This window comes from Cololabis saira, chromosome 17, assembly GCF_033807715.1.
Source record: "Cololabis saira isolate AMF1-May2022 chromosome 17, fColSai1.1, whole genome shotgun sequence".
Taxonomy (NCBI): Eukaryota; Metazoa; Chordata; class Actinopteri; order Beloniformes; family Belonidae; genus Cololabis; species Cololabis saira.
The window spans coordinates 35,569,167-35,592,350 of record NC_084603.1 but is presented as its reverse complement, the minus strand read 5'-3'; the positions used below and the strand labels follow the sequence as shown (position 1 = coordinate 35,592,350).

The following is a 23,184-nucleotide window of genomic DNA, read 5'->3' as shown; positions in this document are numbered from 1 at the left end:
GGAAGCAGTACTCTGCCGGCACCATTTATGGTGCTGGTGGGGAGCTGTTGACCTCGACTGGGGACATTGTCGGACGGTGGAAGGAATACTTTGAGGATCTCCTTAACCCGACTGACATGCCTTCCACTGAGGAAGCAGAGGGTTGGGGCTCGGAGGCGTGCTCATCCATCACCCAAGCCGAGGTCACCGAGGTGGTTCGTAAGCTCCTCGGTGGCCGGGCACCGGGGGTGGATGAGATTCGCCCTGAGTACCTCAAGTCTCTGGATGTCGTAGGGCTGTCTTGGCTGACACGCCTCTGCGACATTGCATGGAGGAAGGGGACAGTACCGCTGGGGTGGCAAACCGGGGTGGTGGTCCCTCTGTTTAAAAAGGGGGACCGGAGAGTGTGTTCCAACTACAGGGGGATCACACTTCTCAGCCTCCCGGGGAAAGTCTACGCCAGGGTACTGGAGAGGAGATTACGGCCGATAGTCGAACCTCGGATTCAGGAGGAACAATGCGGTTTTCGTCCCGGTCGTGGAACACTGGACCAGCTCTATACCCTCCGCAGGGTGCTCGAGGGTTCATGGGAATTTGCCCAACCAGTCTACATGTGTTTTGTGGATCTGGAGAAGGCATTTGACCGTGTCCCTCGTGCCATTCTGTGGGGGGTGCTGAGTGAGTATGGAGTCCGGGGCCCTCTACTAAGGGCTGTCCGGTCTCTGTATGATCGAAGCAGGAGTCTGGTTCGCATTGCCGGCAGTAAGTCAGACTTGTTCCCGGTGCATGTTGGACTCCGGCAGGGCTGCCCTTTGTCACCGGTCCTGTTCATAATTTTTATGGACAGGATTTCTAGGCGCAGCCAGGGGCCGGAGGGGATCCGGTTTGGGAACCTCAGGATTTCATCTCTGCTTTTTGCAGATGATGTTGTCCTGTTGGCTTCATCAGACCGGGACCTCCAGCATGTGCTGGGGCGGTTTGCGGCCGAGTGCGACGCGGCAGGGATGAGAATCAGCACCTCCAAGACCGAGGCCATGGTTCTCGACCGGAAAAGGGTGGCATGCCTTCTCCGGGTGGGTGGAGAAGTCCTGCCTCAGGTGGAGGAGTTCAAGTATCTCGGGATCTTGTTCACGAGTGAGGGAACAATGGAGCGTGAGATTGACAGGCGGATCGGTGCAGCGTCCGCAGTAATGCGGTCGATGTACTGGACCGTCGTGGTAAAGAGGGAGCTGAGTCGAAAGGCGAAGCTCTCGATTTACCGGTCAATCTACGCCCCTACCCTCACCTATGGTCATGAACTTTGGGTAGTGACCGAAAGGACAAGATCGCGGATACAAGCGGCCGAGATGAGTTTCCTCCGCAGGGTGGCTGGACGCTCCCTTAGAGATAGGGTGAGGAGTTCGGTCACCCGGGAGGAGCTCGGAGTCGAGCCGCTGCTCCTCCACATTGAGAGGAGTCAGCTGAGGTGGCTTGGGCATCTGTACCGGATGCCTCCTGGACGCCTCCCTAGGGAGGTGTTCCAGGCATGTCCCACCGGGAGGAGACCCCGGGGAAGACCCAGGACACGCTGGAGAGACTATGTCTCTCGGCTGGCCTGGGAACGCCTCGGACTCCCCCCGGAAGAGCTGGAGGAGGTGTCTGGGGTGAGGGAAGTCTGGGCATCCCTGCTGAGGCTGCTGCCCCCGCGACCCGGTAACGGATAAAGCGGGAGAAGATGAGTGAGAGTGAGTGAGTGAGAGAAGTACAGCTCAGGCAGTCAGACAGCATCATTAAACAAACAGGTAGAAGTTGAATTAAAAAAAACAAATAAAACATTAAATTGGTAGAAGAACAAATATTTAAAAAAAAAATGGCTGCGTGCACAAAGAGGATAAGGTAGTTAATTTAGGAAATCCTCATAGGATGGAGGATAAGTACATAGGTAATTTTAAAAACAAAGCCTTCAAGATGCAAGCTGGCACTATTATTTTTGCCTGTCATTGTTTATGTAATAATTGCTCAGGGGTCATGTTCAGGGTGTCTGGAAAGCGCTTAGAGACAACTTGTATTATAATAGATGCTATATTAACAACAAGGTGTCTGCAGTGATAAAGAGCCCAATTTGTAACTATCTATAGAAGTGAGTTCTGCAAATGCCACGATGCCCTAATTGCTGAACAGATAATGATGTTGAATCCTCTCAAGATCTTTAATCTCCTGTGAAGTTATTGGATCTTTTCAAAACTGCATACTGTACTAGTGTGTTACTACTATTTTGTAAAAATGTAGTACATAGTATGCAGAATATGCTCTACTGTGCAATCTGTAGTTTGCAAAAATACCTGGACGATGTGCTACTTCTGGAAAGAAATTCTAGTATGCAACTGACTGGACTACCAAAGAAGAGGCATTTGGAGTTTACACCTTTCCATAAAGTTGTTATTACATACAGGCAGACCTGTACAAACAGACTGGTCTGTACTGGCTTTTCTTTAGGGAAATTTTACCCAAAGAAAAGTAAGTATAAAAAAGGCCTTTAGTAAATCCAATAGCCTTCTTCCAACTGAGCCTGTTACATAAAACAAGAGTGTGTGAAGGGTTGCAAAGTAAATATTTTTTTCTATTGCTGGCTTGTAAAAACAAATTGCATCCAGGTAACAGGGTTGTCAAACCTTTAACCTTTCAACCACGAACACATTTCTGTGGAGAAAACTCGGAAAGAAAAGAAAAATCCACATTACTAGTATACCCATGGAGATTAAAAAGAAAACAAAAAAAAAAACACTCCGTAACTGAGAAACATGCATTCAGCTTGAACTCACTGAACCCTGATCTTGAAAATTTGCAGTGGGAAAATGTGACCAGGATATTCCATTCTCTATGACATCCCAGAGAGCTCATGTTAGGAAAAAAAACAGGTATTTTGTGCATAGGAATACTTTACCATATCATTTTATTTTTTTTCGATTCTTCAGTCACATCTAAGATTACAATTCATCGTAATAACACTGTAGATGGCCTAAGTTTGAAAACTCAACATACAGAAAATGATTACGCCAAGTATAGTTAAAAGTGTATTAACATTGATTGAATCACGATTGTTTTTTTGTTTTTTTTCTGCTTAATGTTAGTTCTGTATGTGTAACGTGACATATTTAGTTGTCTCTGAGCTTGTATTTACCTGATTGTAGGTTAGAGTCAGTGAGTGTATGCTATGCGTATCATAAAAGCTTAGAAATTACAGATGCAATAGTTTTTTTTTTCACATGTATGTGATGACTATTGTCTTGCAGATAGCTCTTTTTGAGGGACTGTACGTACTCTTCAGAGAACTTTTGCCTCAACTTGGATCAAAACGAGGAGAAAAATTCATCGATGACCTGGAAGTCTTTGAAAACTCGTTGTACTGCTGGGCACACCTCCTTGACGGAATGAATGTATATTCATGATATTTGATTTTAATACGTCTATTTTTTTGACTGAAACGTTTCATGTCCAATATTTATGAAGATATGTAATCATCAGCTTTAGACTTGATTTTTAATTTGATTGATTTTAAGCAGTATTAGTAATATATCACACTTTATCTTGTTTGGACAGAAACAAACATCTGATCATGAAGACTTTGCACCAATCAGCCTTGTGTCTGAAGATGGAAACCATTTCTGCGAACCTGTCAGAGTGCCTGGAGTACCAGTTGTCTTAGAAAGAGCAGATGTCCTCCAGAAAATCAAAGGTAACATTGAAAAGGTTTAAGATCTTTAGTTACTTGGATTCATTTTTCAGGTGTCATTTCTCCTTTTTGATCAAAGTGTTATTTTGTTACTCAGTTACTTTGTGTTCATACCTGATATTTCTGATATTTTGCTGCACATGTTAAATGAGACTAATGCCTTGCTTTCTTGCAGAACAAATTATAATACATAACATATCTTTCACAGTGTTAGATAATTCAGTGTACATGAGTGAAACTAACCAGGTGGTGTGATAGGTTACTATTATCTGTTAGAACTCTTACGCTGCTTTTTTCCTGTAAGGACCCCATCTACACCATTAATTCAGTGGATTGACATTTTTGAGTCTTATCAGACTTGAATCAGAGATGGTTCCTTCTGACGTGGCCTTTTGCTCTTATGGCCAACATGAGCAGCTAATATGTTGCAAACATTTTACCGTTCTAAATCTAAACTTTTTTCATATGTTTTCCTCCCAGACAAAAGTTTAAACTCATTTACCATCGAGTAATAGACGTAGGGTTAAGTTCACTCTGGAATAAATGTTTAATTGCAGTTTCATGAGTTATCACAAAGCTGTAATTGCTTAGCTTGTAGTAATTTTGATAAAACAGACAAAAAGGAAAAGAACACCTAAAAGTCTTCTCTTTAGAAGCAGACCATTGTGTTTTTTCCCATGTAATTTCATGTTCAATTCTTTTAATTAGATGGAGCAGAAATTCCAAACTGCACTGAAAAACCTTTGCGAGAAACATCATTACAGAGAGCCACTGACATTGAGAAGATCCTTCTGAGCTTGCCACGATATGCCATAACATATCCTCTGTGGATTCATCACAACGTGTCTGGTCAGAAGTATGTAGCCTATGTTTTTTTTTTGTGCCTCTAGTGGCCCTTATTTTGAAAGTTGCCCAATAGGAAACTTGGGTAGAGAGAGAGGTAAAGACAGTACTAAAGAGCTACAGGTTGGAGTTCTAACTTGCGCCGCCTACATGAGAGCGATATATATCTGTATATGGTGATCCTGCTCAACCAACTGAGCTATCCAGGGCCCGTATTATCATTTTTTTCCTGTCTTTTAATGCTTTAGATAATAATGTAGACAGAATTATCAGCCATGAAGCAGCTGAAATATTGTTCAGTGGTTATTGTAGTATGTTAGTGTTGAGAAAAAAGCAACTAAAGCAGAGCATCCAAACGTAGCATAAACATCCATGATGCCTCAATAGTAGTCAATATTTGAGTGGCCTCTGTATGTCATTGATATACAATCTGATCTAAGTTTTTTAAGAGTGTGCACTACAAATTCGCTGCTTGTAAGGTAATATAGTGCGGGTCAGCTTTAAATTTTAAACAAGAATTTAAGGGACATAATTATCTTTTGTTTAAAAACAACAAAGCAGGACCAGGGCTGATTTTCACAAAAAAAAAACAACATTTCACAACTTCTGCTCTTTGATTATAGCTTTCAGGTCAATGCTGACTGGACCTTTGGAAGTATGGTGGAGCGACTGAAAGCTTTCCCTCTTCTCAATGTGATACCACCTCTTCACTTCAAGGACCTCGGCTGTTCCCCGAATACACTTATTATGCTCAGTGAAGGTACACCTTTCAGTTTACAAAAGTGTAGTAAAAATGTAGAGAAACTTTCACTCCATCCCGTTGCTGCTTCCACATGCCTGCTGTGCTGCTGACGTCCCCGACCCACCAGTCTGGCCTTCGGCAGGAGTGTCCCCCTTATGATCCTGGTCCTGATCAAGGTTTCTTTCCTCCTAAAGGGGAGTTTTTCTTGCCACTGTTTGGCTTAAGGTTTTTCTCCCACTAGGGGAGTTTTTACCTGCCATTGTTTATGTAATAATTGCTCGGGGGTTTATGTTCATGTTCTGGGTCTCTGGAAAGCGCCCTGAGACAAATTTTGTTGTATTAGACGCTATATAAATAAAATTGAATTGAATTGAATTGAATTGAATTGAATATTTTCATCTTTATTTCTGAAGTGAATTTCTGTTTATCATGCCTTTAAAGTGCTGTGAAATATTTAATGTGCCTCTTTTGCTGTTTGCTTTCCCTTTATCAGACAACCTTGGTGTGTATCTGTTCAAGGACAAATCAGCCATGGATACGATCAATGTGCGAAACTGTCTTACTGGAAAAACACACACACTGAATGTAAATCTATTGGCGGCCATGTGAGTACTTGAACCATAACAGAGGAGGCTCCCTGGGAAATAAAGAATGTTAAAACTTAAGCAAGTTTGCATTTATATATCTTATTGTTGGAAAAAAAAACTGTACTTAAAGGGCAGTTAAATGGTTTTGTCTCAAAAATCAACATATAAGCAGTAGAATAAATCAACCTTCATGCCTTTTATAGTTTATTACTGTATTCCACCAAAAAATCCATGCTAAAATGATATTCTAATTTATCAGGACATCTGCTGTTTATTTGTAATTGTTACACATTCTACTTTTAAGTCAACTTTTCTCATTAAAGTTTTAAAGAAAACAAGTCAATCCCAATGCCATGCTTATATATTTCTTGTATTCCATAATAAAGAAAAAGTGGGCCTTTTTCTGTCTGTTTTCTGCATATAACACAGGACTGGTGACCGCAGGGATGACAAAACATTTGTCACAACCAGGATTCCAAAAGAGGCAATAATGGTAACATTTCTTATATAGAATTAGAGGAAATAAACATTAAGAAATAAATATAAAGACATGTTTTTTTCTCAACAGGTTCTGCTGGATACCAGTTCTTCAATGGATGAAAAATGTTACGGAAGTGCAGAAATAAAGAAAATCCATGCCGTGAAAGAGCTCTTTGGCAACTTTGCCAACAGAACCATGGCTTATGATTTCCATCACGTCATTGGCCTTATGAAGTTTGACTCTTCTGTTCAAACTGTACACACATTTACAGAAAATCTGGAAAATTTCAAGGTACTCCCTGCTTTATCAACTTTTACACATCCGTCACACTCCCCATGAATTACCTTAGCTCTCTTCACAAACAGGTCAGCAACGACTCCATCAAAAAAGTGCTCAAAGAACACAGTAAAGAGAGAACCATTGTGTGGTTTAGGGTGATTAATAATGGCCAAGAAGTAGTTTAGAGTTGTTTATAAACCGTTAAAGGTTGTTAATAAACCTTTGGGGATGGGGCCATTTGGTAGGAATTTTGACTTAAAATTTATGTAAATCACAGCTTCATGAAATTTTAATATGTTGAAGTCCACAGCGCGCCAAGTAGGGGAACATTTGTAAGATGTCTCTACGATAACCTGTTGCCTAGCAACAAGCGTCCAAATTAAAATGGACATTTTTTTTTAATTGAAAGTTAAATATCGCAAAAACCATAATAATTAGCATGATGAGGTTGTACAGTCCTTTAGTGCCAATCAGACCTTTAATGATTTATTAACAACCCTAAACTACTTCTTAGCCATTATTAATCACCCTAAACTACACAACCCCGAAGCAGAGGCTGTGGTTTATTAACAACCCTAAACCACACCCCCTGCGGGGAGCACAGGAATGAATGCAATACAACCGTAAACACCTCAAACTGACATAGAACCACCCCAAACACAACCACTACAGCCCCAAACCAAAGCAGCAAGAGGGGTCGAATGGGCGGTAGGGCATGCCCATATCAAAATTTCATGAAATGTTCTAGTTACTGTTGCAACTGATGTGTTTGTGGTAGTTCCCCTTAGTTGTGTTCACGTTGCCCCTTTTTAAAATACTTTTCAAGCACATTTATCTAGCCCAACTGACATTTCAAAACTGCTGATGTATATCCTGATTAGGTGGATCTGTGAGTCAGGGATGATACTATTTGAAAAATAGGATAGTCCAAGTACTAATGTCACACCTTTCCTCATTTTTAGGAGAAATTGCAAAACATTGAAGCAAGTGGAACTACCAAGCTCTACGTCGCCCTACAAGAAGGAGCCTGTGAGCTTGAAAAAGTGAAAATGAAGTTCCCAGATTGCAGACTTCGCATCATCTGTCTCACCGACGGACATGATTTTGGGTAAAAAAACATCTCTGCCAATTTGATTATTGAGTTGAACAAATTTAATTGAATCAATTCTGCAAATCTTTAGTTTGTAGCTGTCATCCTGGCTCCTTTAAGTGCATTGCCATCATGAACAAGCCAACGGTTTCATGAACATCAATTCAATTCAATTTTATTTATATAAATTGTCTCTAGGCGCATTCCAGAGACCCAGAACATGCCCCCGAGCAATTATTACATAAACAAGGGCAGGTTAAAAACTCCCCTAGTGGGAGAAAAATCTTAAGCCAAACATTACCCTTTTACACCAAGCTGGTTCCAGGGCTGGTGCTAGTGCTGGTGCTAGAGCCGGTTCGCGGTTGGTTCTAAGTAAGAACCGGTTGAGAACCGTTTGCTTTTACACAAGCTGGTGCTGGCCAGGAGCTGGCCAGAGAGTCACGTCATCACGTTACTGCAGACGTCTGTGTACGTCACCATTTCCGGGTACAACTAGCGCCAAATTCAGTCACCACAACAAAGATGGAGGACTACGCTGTGCTGCAAGTGTTGCTGCTGCTTCTCAAGCCTTTCTTGGACAGCAAAAGTTTGCGATCCAGCAAGTTGATGTTGCTCGTCGAGAATGCTACGAACAGCGATTACGCTCGAGACGGGTAAGTGTCTAACGTGTTACTTTTATAAACGCTGAACGTGAGAAGCCTTTGTTGTTCTGAACGTTAGTGGAGAGCTCGTCCTCACAGCGCGTGTGTCTAAATTCAACAAACAGTCAAATGTTCTGTGGTAGAAAAAGAAAACATTATAGGACACTTCTGTTTAGTTTATTTGGGACTTTGGAAGCAGTAATTGTAGATATTAAGATACTTTGCTCTCTGTAATGGTGTCTCCTTTCATGTAGTCGCTCGGCTGTGCCATGTTTTCATTGTCTGCATTTAGTACACATGGTTATTTGTTAAAAGCTGATAAGAAACCTGCTAACGTATACATGGCAGGTAAATAGTCATTTCTCTGCCATGAATTACTTTCTTCAGGGAGTAAAATCTAACGTTACCTGTGGAAACCTTTTTCTAATCCCATACTCTGATCCCAGAAAGCAGTTTTTTACATTGTAATTGCTATCTTATTTATATATATATATATATATATATATATATATATATATATATATATATATATATATATATATATATATATATATATACTGTATACTGTATATAATGTGTGTGTGTGTATACCGTATAGATACATACACAGTATATTTATGTACTGTATAAACATACTGTGTATTTTTATTTTGTATTTGTTTCTCAGTTGTATTGCATTTAAAAGCCAATACTAATCAGTCATTATATTTCTATCTTAACAGGTAGCCTTGTGGCTGAGGGCAAGGTGGAGGTCACATGTTGTCTGGGCACATCCATGATCCCAACACTGGTGGGACACAATTGTTCCAGATTTCAGCTCTCATCAGTTCGTGCAGAATTTCCGTGTGTCCCGGGAGTCGTTTGAGTACATCTGCGCTCAAGTCAAGCATGTCATGGGGAGAAGGGACACATCAAATTCATCAAATTTCAATAAAACAAAAGTAATGTTGACTGGCATGTTGTCTTCTTTTATATCATATGATGAAGTGAGATTGTGAGGCATTTTTCTCTATAAACCAATACTGATGTGTATGAATAGAAAAATTTAGATTTTAAAGTATTGAAAAGGATTAATTATTAAGGGAGTACTAAAGTCAGAGCAAAAATGACCCTCTGCATACTGAGATGCCATAATGAGTTGTGTGTGTGTATATATATATATATATATATATATATATATATATATATATATATATATATATATATATACATATACACACACTACTCACAATAAGTTATGGATATTGTTATTTACATGAGTGCTTTTCTTATCTGGTCTGATTGAAATACGTAAAAGTTCCCTGTGATATTACTAATAATGAATGTGAGTAGTGTATATATATATATATATATATATATATATATATATATATATATATATATATATATATATATTCACAATATACACAAACAATACAAATACATGTGTATATATACATATAAGCAGTTCAATCTTACTGAGAATTTGTCCCATTTCTCATCAGAAATCACCTAAGAAGTAACTTTAAGACAGTTTATATTTCTTTCAAGTCAATTTTGAAAAATGGATTACAAGCCAGTTACACTGGAATATTCTATGTATTTAAAGTTTAGGTTTGCACGAATCAAGTAAAAATCATCTAGGTAAATTGTAGGTGCTATTTTAAGTAAAATTTGACATTTTTGATTAGAAATTTGACACGTGTGTCAGTATATCGTATTATATCAACCCAGTCTCACATGAAAACGTACCCTGCCTACGTTGGTCCAAAGTGCAAAAACGTAGAGGGGTTACAATATTAGCCCTTGAAATGTATAACTGTTACATTTTGAAATGTATAACTGTTAAATTTTTCTGCCTATTCATTTTGCGTCCAAGTCACGTGACTTTTAAGATTCTGGCCGTGACAGCAACAAACATGGTGGACATTTTTCATTTTTGAGTGAAAGAAATCAATATTTTTAGTTAGTTTCTGCATAGAAATATATATATTTTACTTTCATAATATTCTCTCAGTGAATTTACATAATCACTTGCTTGCTCGTGGTTGCAACGTTTTCTCAGATCTCGTCAGAATAATGTAAAATGGTAACGTTTTAAAAATGTGAAAAAGTAACATTTTGGTTGTTGGTGCTGTGAAAAAAATCAATATTTTGATGCTTCCTCGTTGTTGGGAATTATTTTCAGATCTCGCCAGAATAATAATTTGAAATTGCAACATTTTGGTGCTGGGATACGTGGCCGTGATATATACACGGCCACGTACAGTATGCCGGCGGGGATGGAGGTGGGGATTCCCCCCCCCCAAACCAGATTTTGGATAGCGGAACGAGTCAGCCCACAGAAAGCAGTTTTATTTTGAAAACCAACTGGATTTTCTTGCATTCCAAAAGTCTGACTTCCGGCCCGCCAAAATAAAAGATACAGCCAGACGAATGAAAAAATGAAAATAATCCCTCTGGGATCCCCCATAGATACGTCATAGTGACGAGGGGGATCCTGGATACGTGACAGATGCCCGCGATCGTGTGCCGGTTAATATTTAAGATAGTTAAGTTTAGAGTAACTAAACTAAGTAGGGATGCTGTTATAATAATAATAAATAATTATAAATAATTTGAATTAATTATTAATTATATATCAGACTTAACCTCCAGAAATTAATTAATAATTTATATTAATCATAATATTCATATTTAGTATAATAATAAATACACCTGTAGCACAAACCAGTGTTTATAGCAAACATTCAGAGACATTATCAGACAATGATTAATGACAACATAAGTAATGTGACTGTCTTTCAACCATTTCTTAACATCAACATCAAATATTTGAAGGGATGCCACTCCACTGTTCTGGTGTCTAAACCGTGCAGTATAAAGTAAACAAACTTTGGCATAAACAAAACAAAAAAAAGTCACAAGCTCAAAAAGTTGTATTTTTCTACAATACTGCAATAGTTCGGCTTTTTGTCCAGCGCTTTAAAAAAGCTGAGGGAAGTTAGGAAACCAGGTTGCCAGATTTCCAGTGGCCGTTTTTCACGCTTATAGCAGTGCGTCGTTGACTAAGTACAGGCGGAGTTGTCAAGTAATGCGTGAAAAACGCTGACAATAGCAAACCTGGCAACCACTAATATTGAGTTTTTTTAGCCACCCAAAAACACGGTCCGATTAATTTTCCATGGATGATTGCAATTACTGTAGAAACAGTATATAATTTATCTAGACTTTAGGTCTTGAATGTGTTAAACTATACTTTTGAATCTAAACTATTCATCAGTCCGACCATTTCTTCTTCTTAGATTTTTAGATTTAGATTTATTTATTTGCACAGTTAAACATTACACAAATAAAAGTACCAACTTTAAAAATTTAAAGTGCAGGAAGAGGTGAAAACTCAAAGAGCTTATCAGGTGCCTCCACCTATAGTTAACATAAAATTTTATATCATACTTATAAAAACAAAATATACAAATTATCAGTTAGAAATCTATAGATGATAGAAATTAAAGGAAAATTACAAAGAATTTACACAAAAGAAAAATGATCGGATAAATGAAAAACGAGTACAATTGAATAATTAAGAAACAAACAAAAAAATAAACGACTAAATAACAAACCAGATGAACAAAAAAATAATAATTTCAAGGAGATTACACAAGACGGTAACATTTTTCAGCACATCCATTACTTATGCCAGAGCAGTTCCATTCACAAAACAAAAGTAAGTGGTGTTTCAGACATCCTTTAAAACCTTGTACAGAGAAGCATTTTTTTGCTAAATGGGAATATGTATTCCATAGTTTGACCCCCCTGTACCGTATTGCATATTTACCCCTGGTTGTAACATTTTTATTAAGTAGACTTAATAAAAAACGTTTCTTACCGGTTTCTTACCCAAAACCGCTTCGACAAGCTCATCACATACCTGAAGTCACAAGAAGCCATCTATGAGCAGCTAGATCAGCTCATGTCACAGGTGAAGGTCGGAAAATTTGAATATATTGCAAAACGTAATTCGTAGTAAATGTAACTAAAGAGGAAACAAATATATTATTTCCCCACTAAAGTCAAAGTGAAATATTTCAAGCCTTTATTTGTTATAATGTTGATGATTATGGCTCAGTTTATGAAAACCCCAAATAAAAAATAAATTAGAGAATATTTTATGAAATCAATAAACAATTCCATCATCAAAATTATAACAAATAAAGGTTTAACATATCTTGCTTTGCATGTAATAAGACTAGGTAATATATTAGTTTCACCTTTTAAGTTGAATTATTGAAATAAATTAACTTTTAAACCATATTCTAGTTGAGTTATTGAAATAAGTTAACTTTTACACCATAGTCTTCACCTGTGGGCTATATTATACATCTGGGCTTATGTGAACATACATATATAGCATAATAATAATATAAATATAATAGCATAGGAGGTTATTTCAGTTGCTAGTATGGTTGTCTGTCTGTACAGTCATGCAAGTTCAATGCTATTAAAGCACTTTAAACTTTAAATCAAAGCATTTTGTTTTTTCATATAAAATAAACACATTTCTATGCATTTTAGAGGTTTTGGGGCTTTTTTTTGGCTCCTGCACTTATCCTGCGCTTATTTCTATTTCTGAGATGTGGCACCCCTATAGGCAACATTACCCTAGTAACAGTGATTTCAGAAAGTAATAGTTCGATAAGTTAAGCTACAGTTGGCGAAACATTTGATCAATAAACTTACCAGCCTCTGTGGAGTTTTGCTGCAGCGTTGTGTCCTCCAGGATTGACTCCAGCATGGCCGTCGCGGAGTTCAGCGCTCCGGTGGCGTTGCACGCCAGTCGGTCGCCGAGCACAGCATCGAGGACATCATTAGATAACGTTACATTTTAACAGTCTGTTAAGTTGACCGCCGTCTTCAACGCTCCGTTGTTTAAAAATGGCGCTCTTCTTCTTCTTCTTCTTCTTGTAGTTTCCGGCAGACTAGATGCCTTTCGGCACATTGCACTCCTCTGCGAACTGGCTGCACTCCATAAGGACATGCCTCACTGTTTGATGTTCCCTGCACATTCCACAAAGTCCATCTGGATGTTTCCCCATCTTCAGCAGGTCCCAGGCCAGCCCACAGTGCCCCAGCCTTAATCTTGTCATTAGCACTGCTCCCCTCCTTTCTGATTCTTGAAAGCTCAGCCCTCTCTTCACATTTCTCTGGATGCTGAAGTAGTGCCTCCCCCTCGTTTCCCTCTCCCATTCCTCCTGCCATACTGCTGTTATTTCCTTTTTTATGACGGTCCTACATTCATACACTCCCATGCCCACCTCAACATCCACCTCCCTCCTCAATGCCATTTTTGCTGCCGCATCTGCCCTCTCATTCCCTTCCACCCCTACATGGGCTGGCACCCAGAGGAACCCAACCTCCCCTCTTGCCTTCTCAATCTTATATAGCAAAATTAATAGCTCCACCACCAGGTCTGAACGCACTCCCAGCTTGCCTTCCCTCAAAGTCATCAGGACGGAGGCCGAGTCAGTACAAATGACAACCTGCCCTGGCTGCACCTCCTCCACCCACTCCAGTGCCCATATTATAGCGATCAGCTCTGTCGTAAAAACTGAAACCCCCTCAGGCAGTCGTCTACCCACCACAATTCCCAACCCTGGAATGCAAAAGGAAAACCCAGCCTTTCCCGTTTTAGGATCTAGGGACTCGTCTGTGTATATTTGAAGATGATGTTTCCAGGAGCTCTCTAGTCTCTTTTTTACCATTCCACTGTCGGCGGCCCTTCCACCTGTTTTAACACAGTCCAAAATGCTGAGGTCTGTCTTTGGAGCAGGTAAAAGCCAAGGCGGCACAGCTGGCCAGCACACTGTGGGGGCCACCCCTCCCAAGCGCATCCCCTCCATCCCTTTGCTAGTCCTGCTGATAAAGCACTCCTTTTTAACCCTGCCTCCTCCCCACTCCCACGCTTCCTCCAGGACTAGTTTAGCTGGGTTCTCCCCTTGAAACCCCCTCAGTTTGCACACCCACTGCATGGCTAGTTTTTCTCTCCGCTTTGCCAGTGGAGTCTCTTCCATTTCTACCAGCAGGGCCGGAACTGGGGTGGTCCTGAGGGCCCCACAGCACACTCTAAGCGCTTTCGCCTGCACTACATCCAGCCGTTTTAAAGTTGTTTTTGCTGCCGTTCCATAACACAAACACCGATAATCTAATCGTGACCTCACCATTGCCCTGTATATTAACTTTTGAGTCTCTTGGCCAGCACCCCAAGTACTTCCAGAGAGAGACCTCATCACATTGATCACTTTTTCACACTTTGTTACTATGCTGTCAATGTGCCTCTTCCATGTAAGCCTTTCATCAAAGTGCACACCCAAAAACTTAAATTCTTTCACCCTCTCAATCCCCTGTCCATACAGGACTAACCCCTGACACTCCGTTTTCTTATTCCCAAACACCACATACTTTGTCTTGTCCACTGATATCCTAAGGCCCCACCTGCTCCCCCAGTCAGCTATTTGATTTAATGCTCCCTGCATTTTCTCCGTTATATATTTTATGTTCCTCCCACTTTTCCATACTGCCCCGTCGTCAGCAAACAAAGAGAAGCCAAACCCAGGCCCAATGTCTTTAAACATGTTGTTTATCATTATATTGAATAAGACTGGACTGATTACACTACCTTGAGGTGTCCCATTCTCAATGCCTGTGCCACTGGATAGCGCCCCTCCCACCCTCACCTGGATTTCCCTGTTCTTAAGGAAATCCTGAATCCAGTTAAGCATGCGTCCCCGTATTCCTGCGTCGTACAATTTTATTATCAGCCCCTCTTTCCACAACATATCATATGCTTTTTCAATATCCAGAAATATTGCTATCAGCCCCTCTTTATTTACCATAGCCTTCTTTATCTCCGACTCAAGGACGAGCACTGAGTCCATGGTGCCCCTACTTCTACGGAAACCATTTTGCCTCGGTGTGAACCACCCCTCCTTCTCTAGTTTATACACCAGCCTATCAGTCACCATCCGCTCCATAATTTTGCATAACACTGATGTAAGTGCAATAGGTCTGTAAGATCCTGGCTTTGCTGCATCCTTCCCTGGCTTTAAAATTGGGACCACCACTGCTTGTTTCCAGGCTGAGGGAATAGTTCCCTCCATCCATATGTTGTTAATGAGCGCAAGTATTTCCTCCAACACTAAACCACCCACATTTTTGAATATTTCATAGCTTAATCCATCTTTTCCTGGTGCTGTTCTTCCCCCATTCCTTATAGCTCTACACAGTTCTGACATAGAAAAATACACATTAACTGCATCAGTATTGTCCTCATTCACTTTAAGTTTAAACCTATTGCACTTTAATGTCTCATTTCTTTCCCTTACACCTTCCTCCCCAATGTTCACTCCACTATGGACAGCCTTAAACTTATTCTCACACAGCTTTGCCTTTTCTACATCACTTGTTGCAACCACCCCTTCCTCCTCTAACACTGGCATCCTCCTTTTCCGCACCACCCCTGACATGCGGTGAACTGCTGCCCATACCTCCCCCAGTGAGGTATCTACCCCTAACCTTCCACAGTACTTCCTCTAGCACTCCTTTTTGGCAGACTTTATCACTCTTCTAGCCTTGGCTCTCCACCTTTTATACTCTATAACATTACTCTCCTTCAGGTCTTTCCTCAGCGCCCTATAAGTGCGATTTCTCTCTCTCACTGCCTCATTGCACTCCTTATTCCACCATGGGACACTCAGTCTTGCTGCAGGGCTTTTCTTAATTGGGATGCACTCATACGCTTTATGCAACATCATTGTACACAAGCTATCATTCCACTCCTCTATTGATCCTTCCCCCTTTACACTATCAATGGCGTGGTCACACTTTACTGCAAACTCCCCCCTATCTACCTTGCTGTAATCAAAGTAGCCTGGCCTTACCTGCTCCTCGGTTAACAATGTTTTCCCAAATCTCAACAGAATAGGATAATGATCACTGCCCAATGTATACCTGTCCAATGAATCCCACTCTCCCACTCTGGCCAGCTCGCTAGAAGCTAATGCTAAATCTATACAAGACTCTGCCCCTGTTCTGATTTCGAACCTAGTAGGCCTACCATCATTCACACATACCAACCCATGCCTATCCATAAACTCCTCCACAATGCCCCCATTATTATCTCTCCTCCTGCTGCCCCATAGAGGGTTGTGAGCATTAAAATCTCCCACCCAGATGACTGGCGCCCCTATTTGCTCCATAACCTCCTCCATCTCACTTATGTTAATTGCCAGGCATGGGTTATAATAGTTCACAATGTTCACCCATCTGTCCTTTTCCCACACTCTAACTACAACACACTCCAATGGTGACTTAACTTCCACCCGCTGATACTGTACATCTGCCCTTACAAACGTGGCACAACCCCCTCCAGATTTCCCATGTCTATCCTGTCTAACACTTTCATATCCCGGCACCACAAAGTCTTCAGCCATGGCTTCAGCCATGTCTCCTGGATACACACTAACTCCGGCTTGTCTTTAAATGCATCCACAAATCTCTTAAGTTCCTGCCCATTTGCTATTAAACTTCTTGCATTCCAATGCAAGATGTAAAACATCAGCAGCCTAATTATCATCATCACCATCCTCTTGTGCATCCATGCTTCCCTCCTCATAGCACTCACTCTTGTCTAAACTCTTCCTTCCCCATTCTTCTACTCTTTCCCTCTCTTGTTTTTCCACCTCCTGTCTCATGTATGCATATAGCTGCGCTGGGTCTACTTGCACCTCCTCAAAAAATCTTTCTGCTGCCTCAGTCACTACTCTGATCATATCTGACCTTCTAGCTTGGTTCTTAGCTGCCCATAGAACATCTACCATAAATGCCAGAAATGACTGCCTCTCCATTACCTGCAATGCCACTTCCTCTACCACTGGTCTAGCCTGGGAAGTGTGCACCCTCCCCACCCTCACTGGGGCCCCTTCCCCCTTTACTTTCCTCACTGCCTCAGCATAGGACATCTCCCCCCCAGCTCGAACTTTCTCAATTTCCACTGCCATGACATGATGTTCACACCCCCTGAATGGGGTCACATGGTTCCCCCCACAATTACAACACCTTGCCTCCCTTACCTGACATTGTGCAAACTCATGACTACCTCCACACTTTCCACACCTCTTCTCTCCTCTGCACGCAGCTGCTGTATGTCCAAACCGCTGACATTTATAACAGCGCAATGGAGGACGGTTGTATTCCCTCACCTGGTAACTCATGAATCCCAAAAACTGGCAATGCCTTCACTTCTTGTTTAAATGTTAGCATCACTGCTACACCACCCTCCTTAAACCTGCGTGCGGCCTCAACATCAGCTCCCTGCAGATGATCAACTATAGTACTCTCAGTTATGTCCGGGCTAACATAAATTACTCCCTTTATATTCTGCACTTTACTTTCAAGCATGAAGCACTCAATGGGCCTATTAAGCAGATGGCACACTTTCAAAGCCCTACCTCTCTGGGCTTCTGTTTTACAGAAGATAAGTAAATTTCCATTCAACATCACTCGCATTCAGGACGGGTCCCATTTTATCTTTAATATCTTCGGACAACTTGATGGGGTTTAAGCTTTTATCATTCTTATCCTTAAATTTGACCATCACCTTGAAACCTCCCTCACCCCCAAATCTTGATTTCTTTTTCAAGTTATCGTCAATATCGCCCTCACTTTCATTCTCCGACCTGTCCCTCTTCTCCTCCTCTGACAGGTGTTTGCTTGTGCCACTTCCTCCCTTCCCTCCTCCTTGCCTCCCTTTCCCAGGCATGGCTCAGCTTCCTGGCTCTCCCCACTCGGGGACGCCGGATTACCAGACCCACACTCTCCGTGCTCCGATTGCTCTCTAATCTTCAAATATGAACGATCTATTTCCATCTGATCTGTAACGCCGTCAATACTCAAACTGCCTCGCTGCTCCAGCCACCTCTCGTCTCCCCGCAACAGCACCAGCAGCTCCAGCCTCTAGCCGAGCAGCAGGCTTGTCAACATCCGACTACAGACTGCTCTCCCAATGGCGCTCTTCCGTGTTTACTCTGCTTTTGTTGTCCAGTAAGACCGCCCCCAGCCCCGCCCCCGGCCTTGACGTAAGCACGTAGCCCCTGACGTAACGTGGTTCTTTCCTCCTAGACCAGCAAAGAGTTGGTTCTTGTCTAGCACCAGTTTTGAGAGCCAGGAGCCGGTGCTTAGGCTGTGTAAAACCAAAGAACTGGTGCTAAGTCTGGCTCTAGCCCAGAACCAGCCCTGGAACCAGCTTGGTGTAAAATGGGTAACAGTGGCAAGGGAAAACTCCCCTTTAGGAGGGAAAAAACCTTGAGCAAGACCAGGATCATAAGGGGGGACCCTCCTGTCAAAGGCCAGCTGGGCAGAGCAGGAAAAGAGAGAACAGACGGAGAATGAAGAACAAAGAAAGGAGAGACACAGACACAATGGCTTGTTGGTGTACTGCAGGGATGACTATATAAACAGATTTAAACAGCAGACACTGAGATGGTCAGAGGGGGGTGATTTGATGTACTGTATAACACACCCAGGTGTGTTATACATCAAAATGTGACGACGCAGGATGGTTCCGATTTTCTGCCATAACTTTTGAATGGTTTGATATGGAGACTCGTGGGTGGTGTCATCGGACTCAGTTTTGAGTCCTTGAACATAATTGCTGTAAATTAGCCCCGTCCCTTCATCTGATTGGTCGATATCTGATAGTTCCTACTTTCTGCCGTTACTTTTGAATGGTTTGATATAGAGAGTCGTGGGTGGTGTGAAAGAAATTTGTTGTAATTATATTGAACTGTTTTGTTTTTCTTTTAATGAACGAAATAAAGAATTTTCAATTTTCAATGATGATGATTATGGATCCCTGAAAAAATCCCTTCATCAGTCTTCGCATTTTTTCATAGATCTTCAACAAAGCCAGTTGATGCTGCAGTCAAACTGCTCAAACTGAACATCACTGTAGATTCAGTCCTTCTTGGAAAATCAGAGAACAACATGCTGCATGGAATCAGTATTGCAACTGGTAACATTCTTGTAGTTTTTTGGGTTTTTTTTTAAAGTCAAAATCATTGATATGAAGCAGAATAGCAAAGCTATATATATGCTTAACAATGTATTTAAAACTTGGTTGCATGTTTCCTCATTGCTTCAAGGTGGTTGTTGTTTCAAACCAGAGACAGCCAAAGATGGTTTGAAGCTCTTTGAAATTGAGACAGTTCTGTCTCTGGAGCAGAGAAAACCCAAGAAAAAACTGGATTCTTCTTTCATCTCTGAGGTTAGTTACTGTCTGTTAACCAGTTATCTGTCCTGGTTGAATAAACACTTTGTAATATTGCAATTATAACTTTATAATTGCAATATATTTTTTTACGTTTTGTTATTCTATAGTCAATGTTAACAGGCCTCTTTGCTACTCATGGGTATGATAAATATCCAGAGACATCCTTGCCAAGCCAGTTACACGGAAAAGTGACCATGACAGAAAGGTGAGTTGTACTGCACTTCTTGATGATCAACAACATGGCACAGTCATTTGACTAATTACAATGATTTTAGCTTGCTTTAGTGATTAATCATTTGCAAATGTTGACAAGTTGACATGTTTTAAAAATGTGCAATTTTTCTGACCCAAACCATAATATCACATTAGTCACTTAGCAAAATTGTTATTTTGCTAACACTTAACAAAAATGTTATTTAAGTTTGCAAGTCAGAGCATCCATCCATGAACTTCCATTTATCTAGGTTTGGGCCACTGGACAGCAGCCTTAGTAAAGAGGCCCAGACCTCCCTCCCCACTGACATCTTCTTCAGCTCTTCCTCGCAAAGAACTTTTGTTGGATTAAACGTGCCAAGTGTTTCTCAAAGGGCCACATTGGAACTTTATGGTGTTTTTAATAATTTCAGTTTCAGTTTTTAGACTCATGCTTTACATTCATCTTCTAAAACAGTGCCCTCAAAAAGAAGATTCAGGAATCAAAAGATGGGATATTCATGGAAAAGGATAAACGTATCCTGGAGGAGCTCAAGAGTCTGCACTGTGACCCACATCCCTTCTTTGGGGTCTTTCCGTCGGAGTCAGACTTCAGTACGTAACATAGCTTCTCTTAAACTGAAACTATATTACTTTTGTTTGTGTCTTTTTTCAGTTTTTTTTTCTATCATTGGGAAGGAGTTAACAATTAAGAGCAACTATCCATCCATCCATCCATCCTCCATCCATCCATCCATAACCCTAAGCCTAAGCCACCTCAGCTGACTCCTCTCAATGTGAAGGAGTAGCGGCTCAACTCCGAGCTCCTCCCGGGTGACCGAACTCCTCACCCTATCTCTAAGGGAGCGTCCAGCCACCCTGCGGAGGAAACTCATCTCGGCCGCTTGTATCCGCGATCTCGTCCTTTCGGTCACTACCCAAAGTTCATGACCATAGGTGAGGGTAGGTGCGTAGATTGACCGGTAAATCGAGAGCTTCGCCTTTCGACTCAGCTCCTTCTTCACCACGACGGTCCGGTAGACCGACCGCACAACTGCGGACGCTGCACCGATCCATCTGTCAATCTCCTGATCCATCTTTCCCTCACTCATGAACAAGACCCCGAGATACTTGAACTCCTCCACCTGAGGCAGGACTTCTCCACCAACAAGGAGAAGGCAGGCCACCCTTTCCCGGTGGAGAACCATGGCCTCGATTTTGGAGGTGCTGATTCTCATCCCTGCCGCGTCGCACTCGGCCTCAAACTGCCCCAGCACATGCTGAAGGTCCCGGTCCGACGAAGCCAACAGGACAATGTCATCGAATATAGAAATCCTGTCCATAAAAATTATGAACAGGACCGGTGACAAAGGGCAGCCCTGCCGGAGTCCAACATGCACCGGGAACAAGTCTGATCTACTGCCGGCAATGCGAACCAGACTCCTTCTCCGATCATATATGGCCCTTTTGCACTAGTCCTTACTCGGCCCGACTCGGCTCGTCACGACTCTACCCGCCTCTACCCGTTTTGTCCCTGTTTGTTTTTCCACAGCCAGGGGAGAAGTGGGCAGGTTGGGGTGAAGCTGCTGTGACGTACTCGATTGCGCAACCGCTTTGTTCATGTCGGCGCTGATCAGAAATCAGCTGGAGCCGCAGGCTGAGAGTAAAACAGCCCATCTACATCCCTTTTTTAATTCTCTCCTCAGCCACCAGGTTTATGAACATCTGCACCTCAGAGTTGGATCACCAAACAGACGTTTGCGCTTTATAATAAAATTGCTGCGAGCCGCGCTCGCGCTGACCCCGCTGACTCCCGCTTCCTGATTCAAACGTCTGACGGCCCCGCCCCCCGACCAATCAGGGGCGTGGAGGGTGGTGACGTCAGAAATAGTCCTTGCTCAGCCCAGTTAGAACCTCGCCAGAATGGTTACAGAAAAAGTATCGGCTTGGAGCAGCTCTACCCGTCTCGGCCCCTAGTGCAAACGTGCAAGACGGGGCCGTGGCGGGTAGAACCAAGCTGAGGCGGGACTAGTGCGAAAGGGCCAATAGAGACCGGACAGCCCTTAATAGGGTCTCCATCTCTTCCAGGGGAGTCGGAGGGAAGTCTCCATACTCACTGACCCCCCACAGAATGGCACGAGGGACACGGTCAAATGCCTTCTCCAGATCCACAAAACACATGTAGACTGGTTGGGCAAATTCCCATGAACCCTCAAGCACCCTGCGGAGGGTGTAAAGCTGGTCCAGTGTTCCGCGACCGGGACGAAAACCGCATTGTTCCTCCTGAATCCGAGGTTCAACTATCGGCCGTATTCTCCTAAGAGCAACTATTTACAGTTATTCATTTATCAGACCCAAGTGAGGAACAACAGTCAAGTTAGTGTTAGAGATTCTGGCAGTTTGTTGAGCAATGTTTCATTTGCTTTTTATCTGATCTTTTTAGCTTTCTGGAGGATTGTGATGCAGGGTCCACCTGAAACCCCATATGAGAAGGGCGTGTTTGAGCTGTACTGCCAGTTTGGTACTGACTATCCTGTGAAGCCTCCACTCCTTCGCTTTGTCACACGTGTATCCTGCAAAAATGGGGAGAGTAAAAAATAAGTGTTACATTTTTTTTTTTTTTTATGATCTGGTGTTTTTTAAAATGATATGTAAAGACATCATAATCTTTCTATCTTAAAGTATATTGTTTAATGACAATTAGTGTATTGTGTTATCTTGTAGTGAGTCTTTCTTAACAAATGACAGGTTTATCACTGCAACGTCAACAGCGTGGGCCGCATCTGCCACAATATATTTGACCGCAACTACAATGCCCATATTACCATGAAAGAGATCTTTGACGCTGTGTATGGACTTCTCATAATCCCTGAACCAGAAGACCCGCTGGACAGGTGAGTGTATATATGCTGATATTTGCTAAAAGGTCCTCAGTGATCTTATGGCACTTTCGCACTAGGACTTACTTGGCCCGACTCGGCGCGGCGCGGCTTTACACGGTTCCACACATGTGTTTTCGCACTGCCAGGGGAGAAGCGGGCAGGTTTGGGTGAAGCTGCTGTGACGTACTCGATTGCGCAACCGCTTATTTCATGTCGGCGCTGATGAGACAGCAGCTGGAGCCGGGAGCGGCTGAGAGTAAAACAGCCCGTCTACATCGCTTTTTAAAATTTTTCTCGACAGCCACCAGGTTTATGAACATCTGCACCTCAGAGTTGGATCACCAAACAGACGTTTTGCGCTTTATAATAAAATCGCTGCGAGCCGCGAGTCGCCTCGCTCTGACTCCCGCTTCCTGATTCAAACGTCTGACGGCCCCGCCCCCCGACCAAT

General features: G+C 42.1%; 1 protein-coding gene across 2 annotated transcripts in view; it reads left to right on the top strand.

Annotated features, from left to right (window-relative positions):
- The window catches only part of LOC133463424 (uncharacterized), a 43,244-nt gene that overhangs the window by 18,242 nt on the left and 1,818 nt on the right, over positions 1-23,184 (top strand). For both annotated transcript variants that reach the window (XM_061744962.1, XM_061744961.1), the window contains exons 9-22: positions 3,252-3,395; positions 3,559-3,694; positions 4,400-4,547; positions 5,158-5,294; positions 5,770-5,881; positions 6,293-6,356; positions 6,432-6,635; positions 7,586-7,731; positions 19,283-19,401; positions 19,532-19,653; positions 19,767-19,864; positions 20,330-20,466; positions 22,295-22,419; positions 22,600-22,745. In XM_061744962.1, coding sequence (XP_061600946.1) covers positions 3,252-3,395; positions 3,559-3,694; positions 4,400-4,547; positions 5,158-5,294; positions 5,770-5,881; positions 6,293-6,356; positions 6,432-6,635; positions 7,586-7,731; positions 19,283-19,401; positions 19,532-19,653; positions 19,767-19,864; positions 20,330-20,466; positions 22,295-22,419; positions 22,600-22,745 — 1,838 coding nt within the window. The remainder of the gene's footprint in view (positions 1-3,251; positions 3,396-3,558; positions 3,695-4,399; positions 4,548-5,157; positions 5,295-5,769; positions 5,882-6,292; positions 6,357-6,431; positions 6,636-7,585; positions 7,732-19,282; positions 19,402-19,531; positions 19,654-19,766; positions 19,865-20,329; positions 20,467-22,294; positions 22,420-22,599; positions 22,746-23,184) is intronic.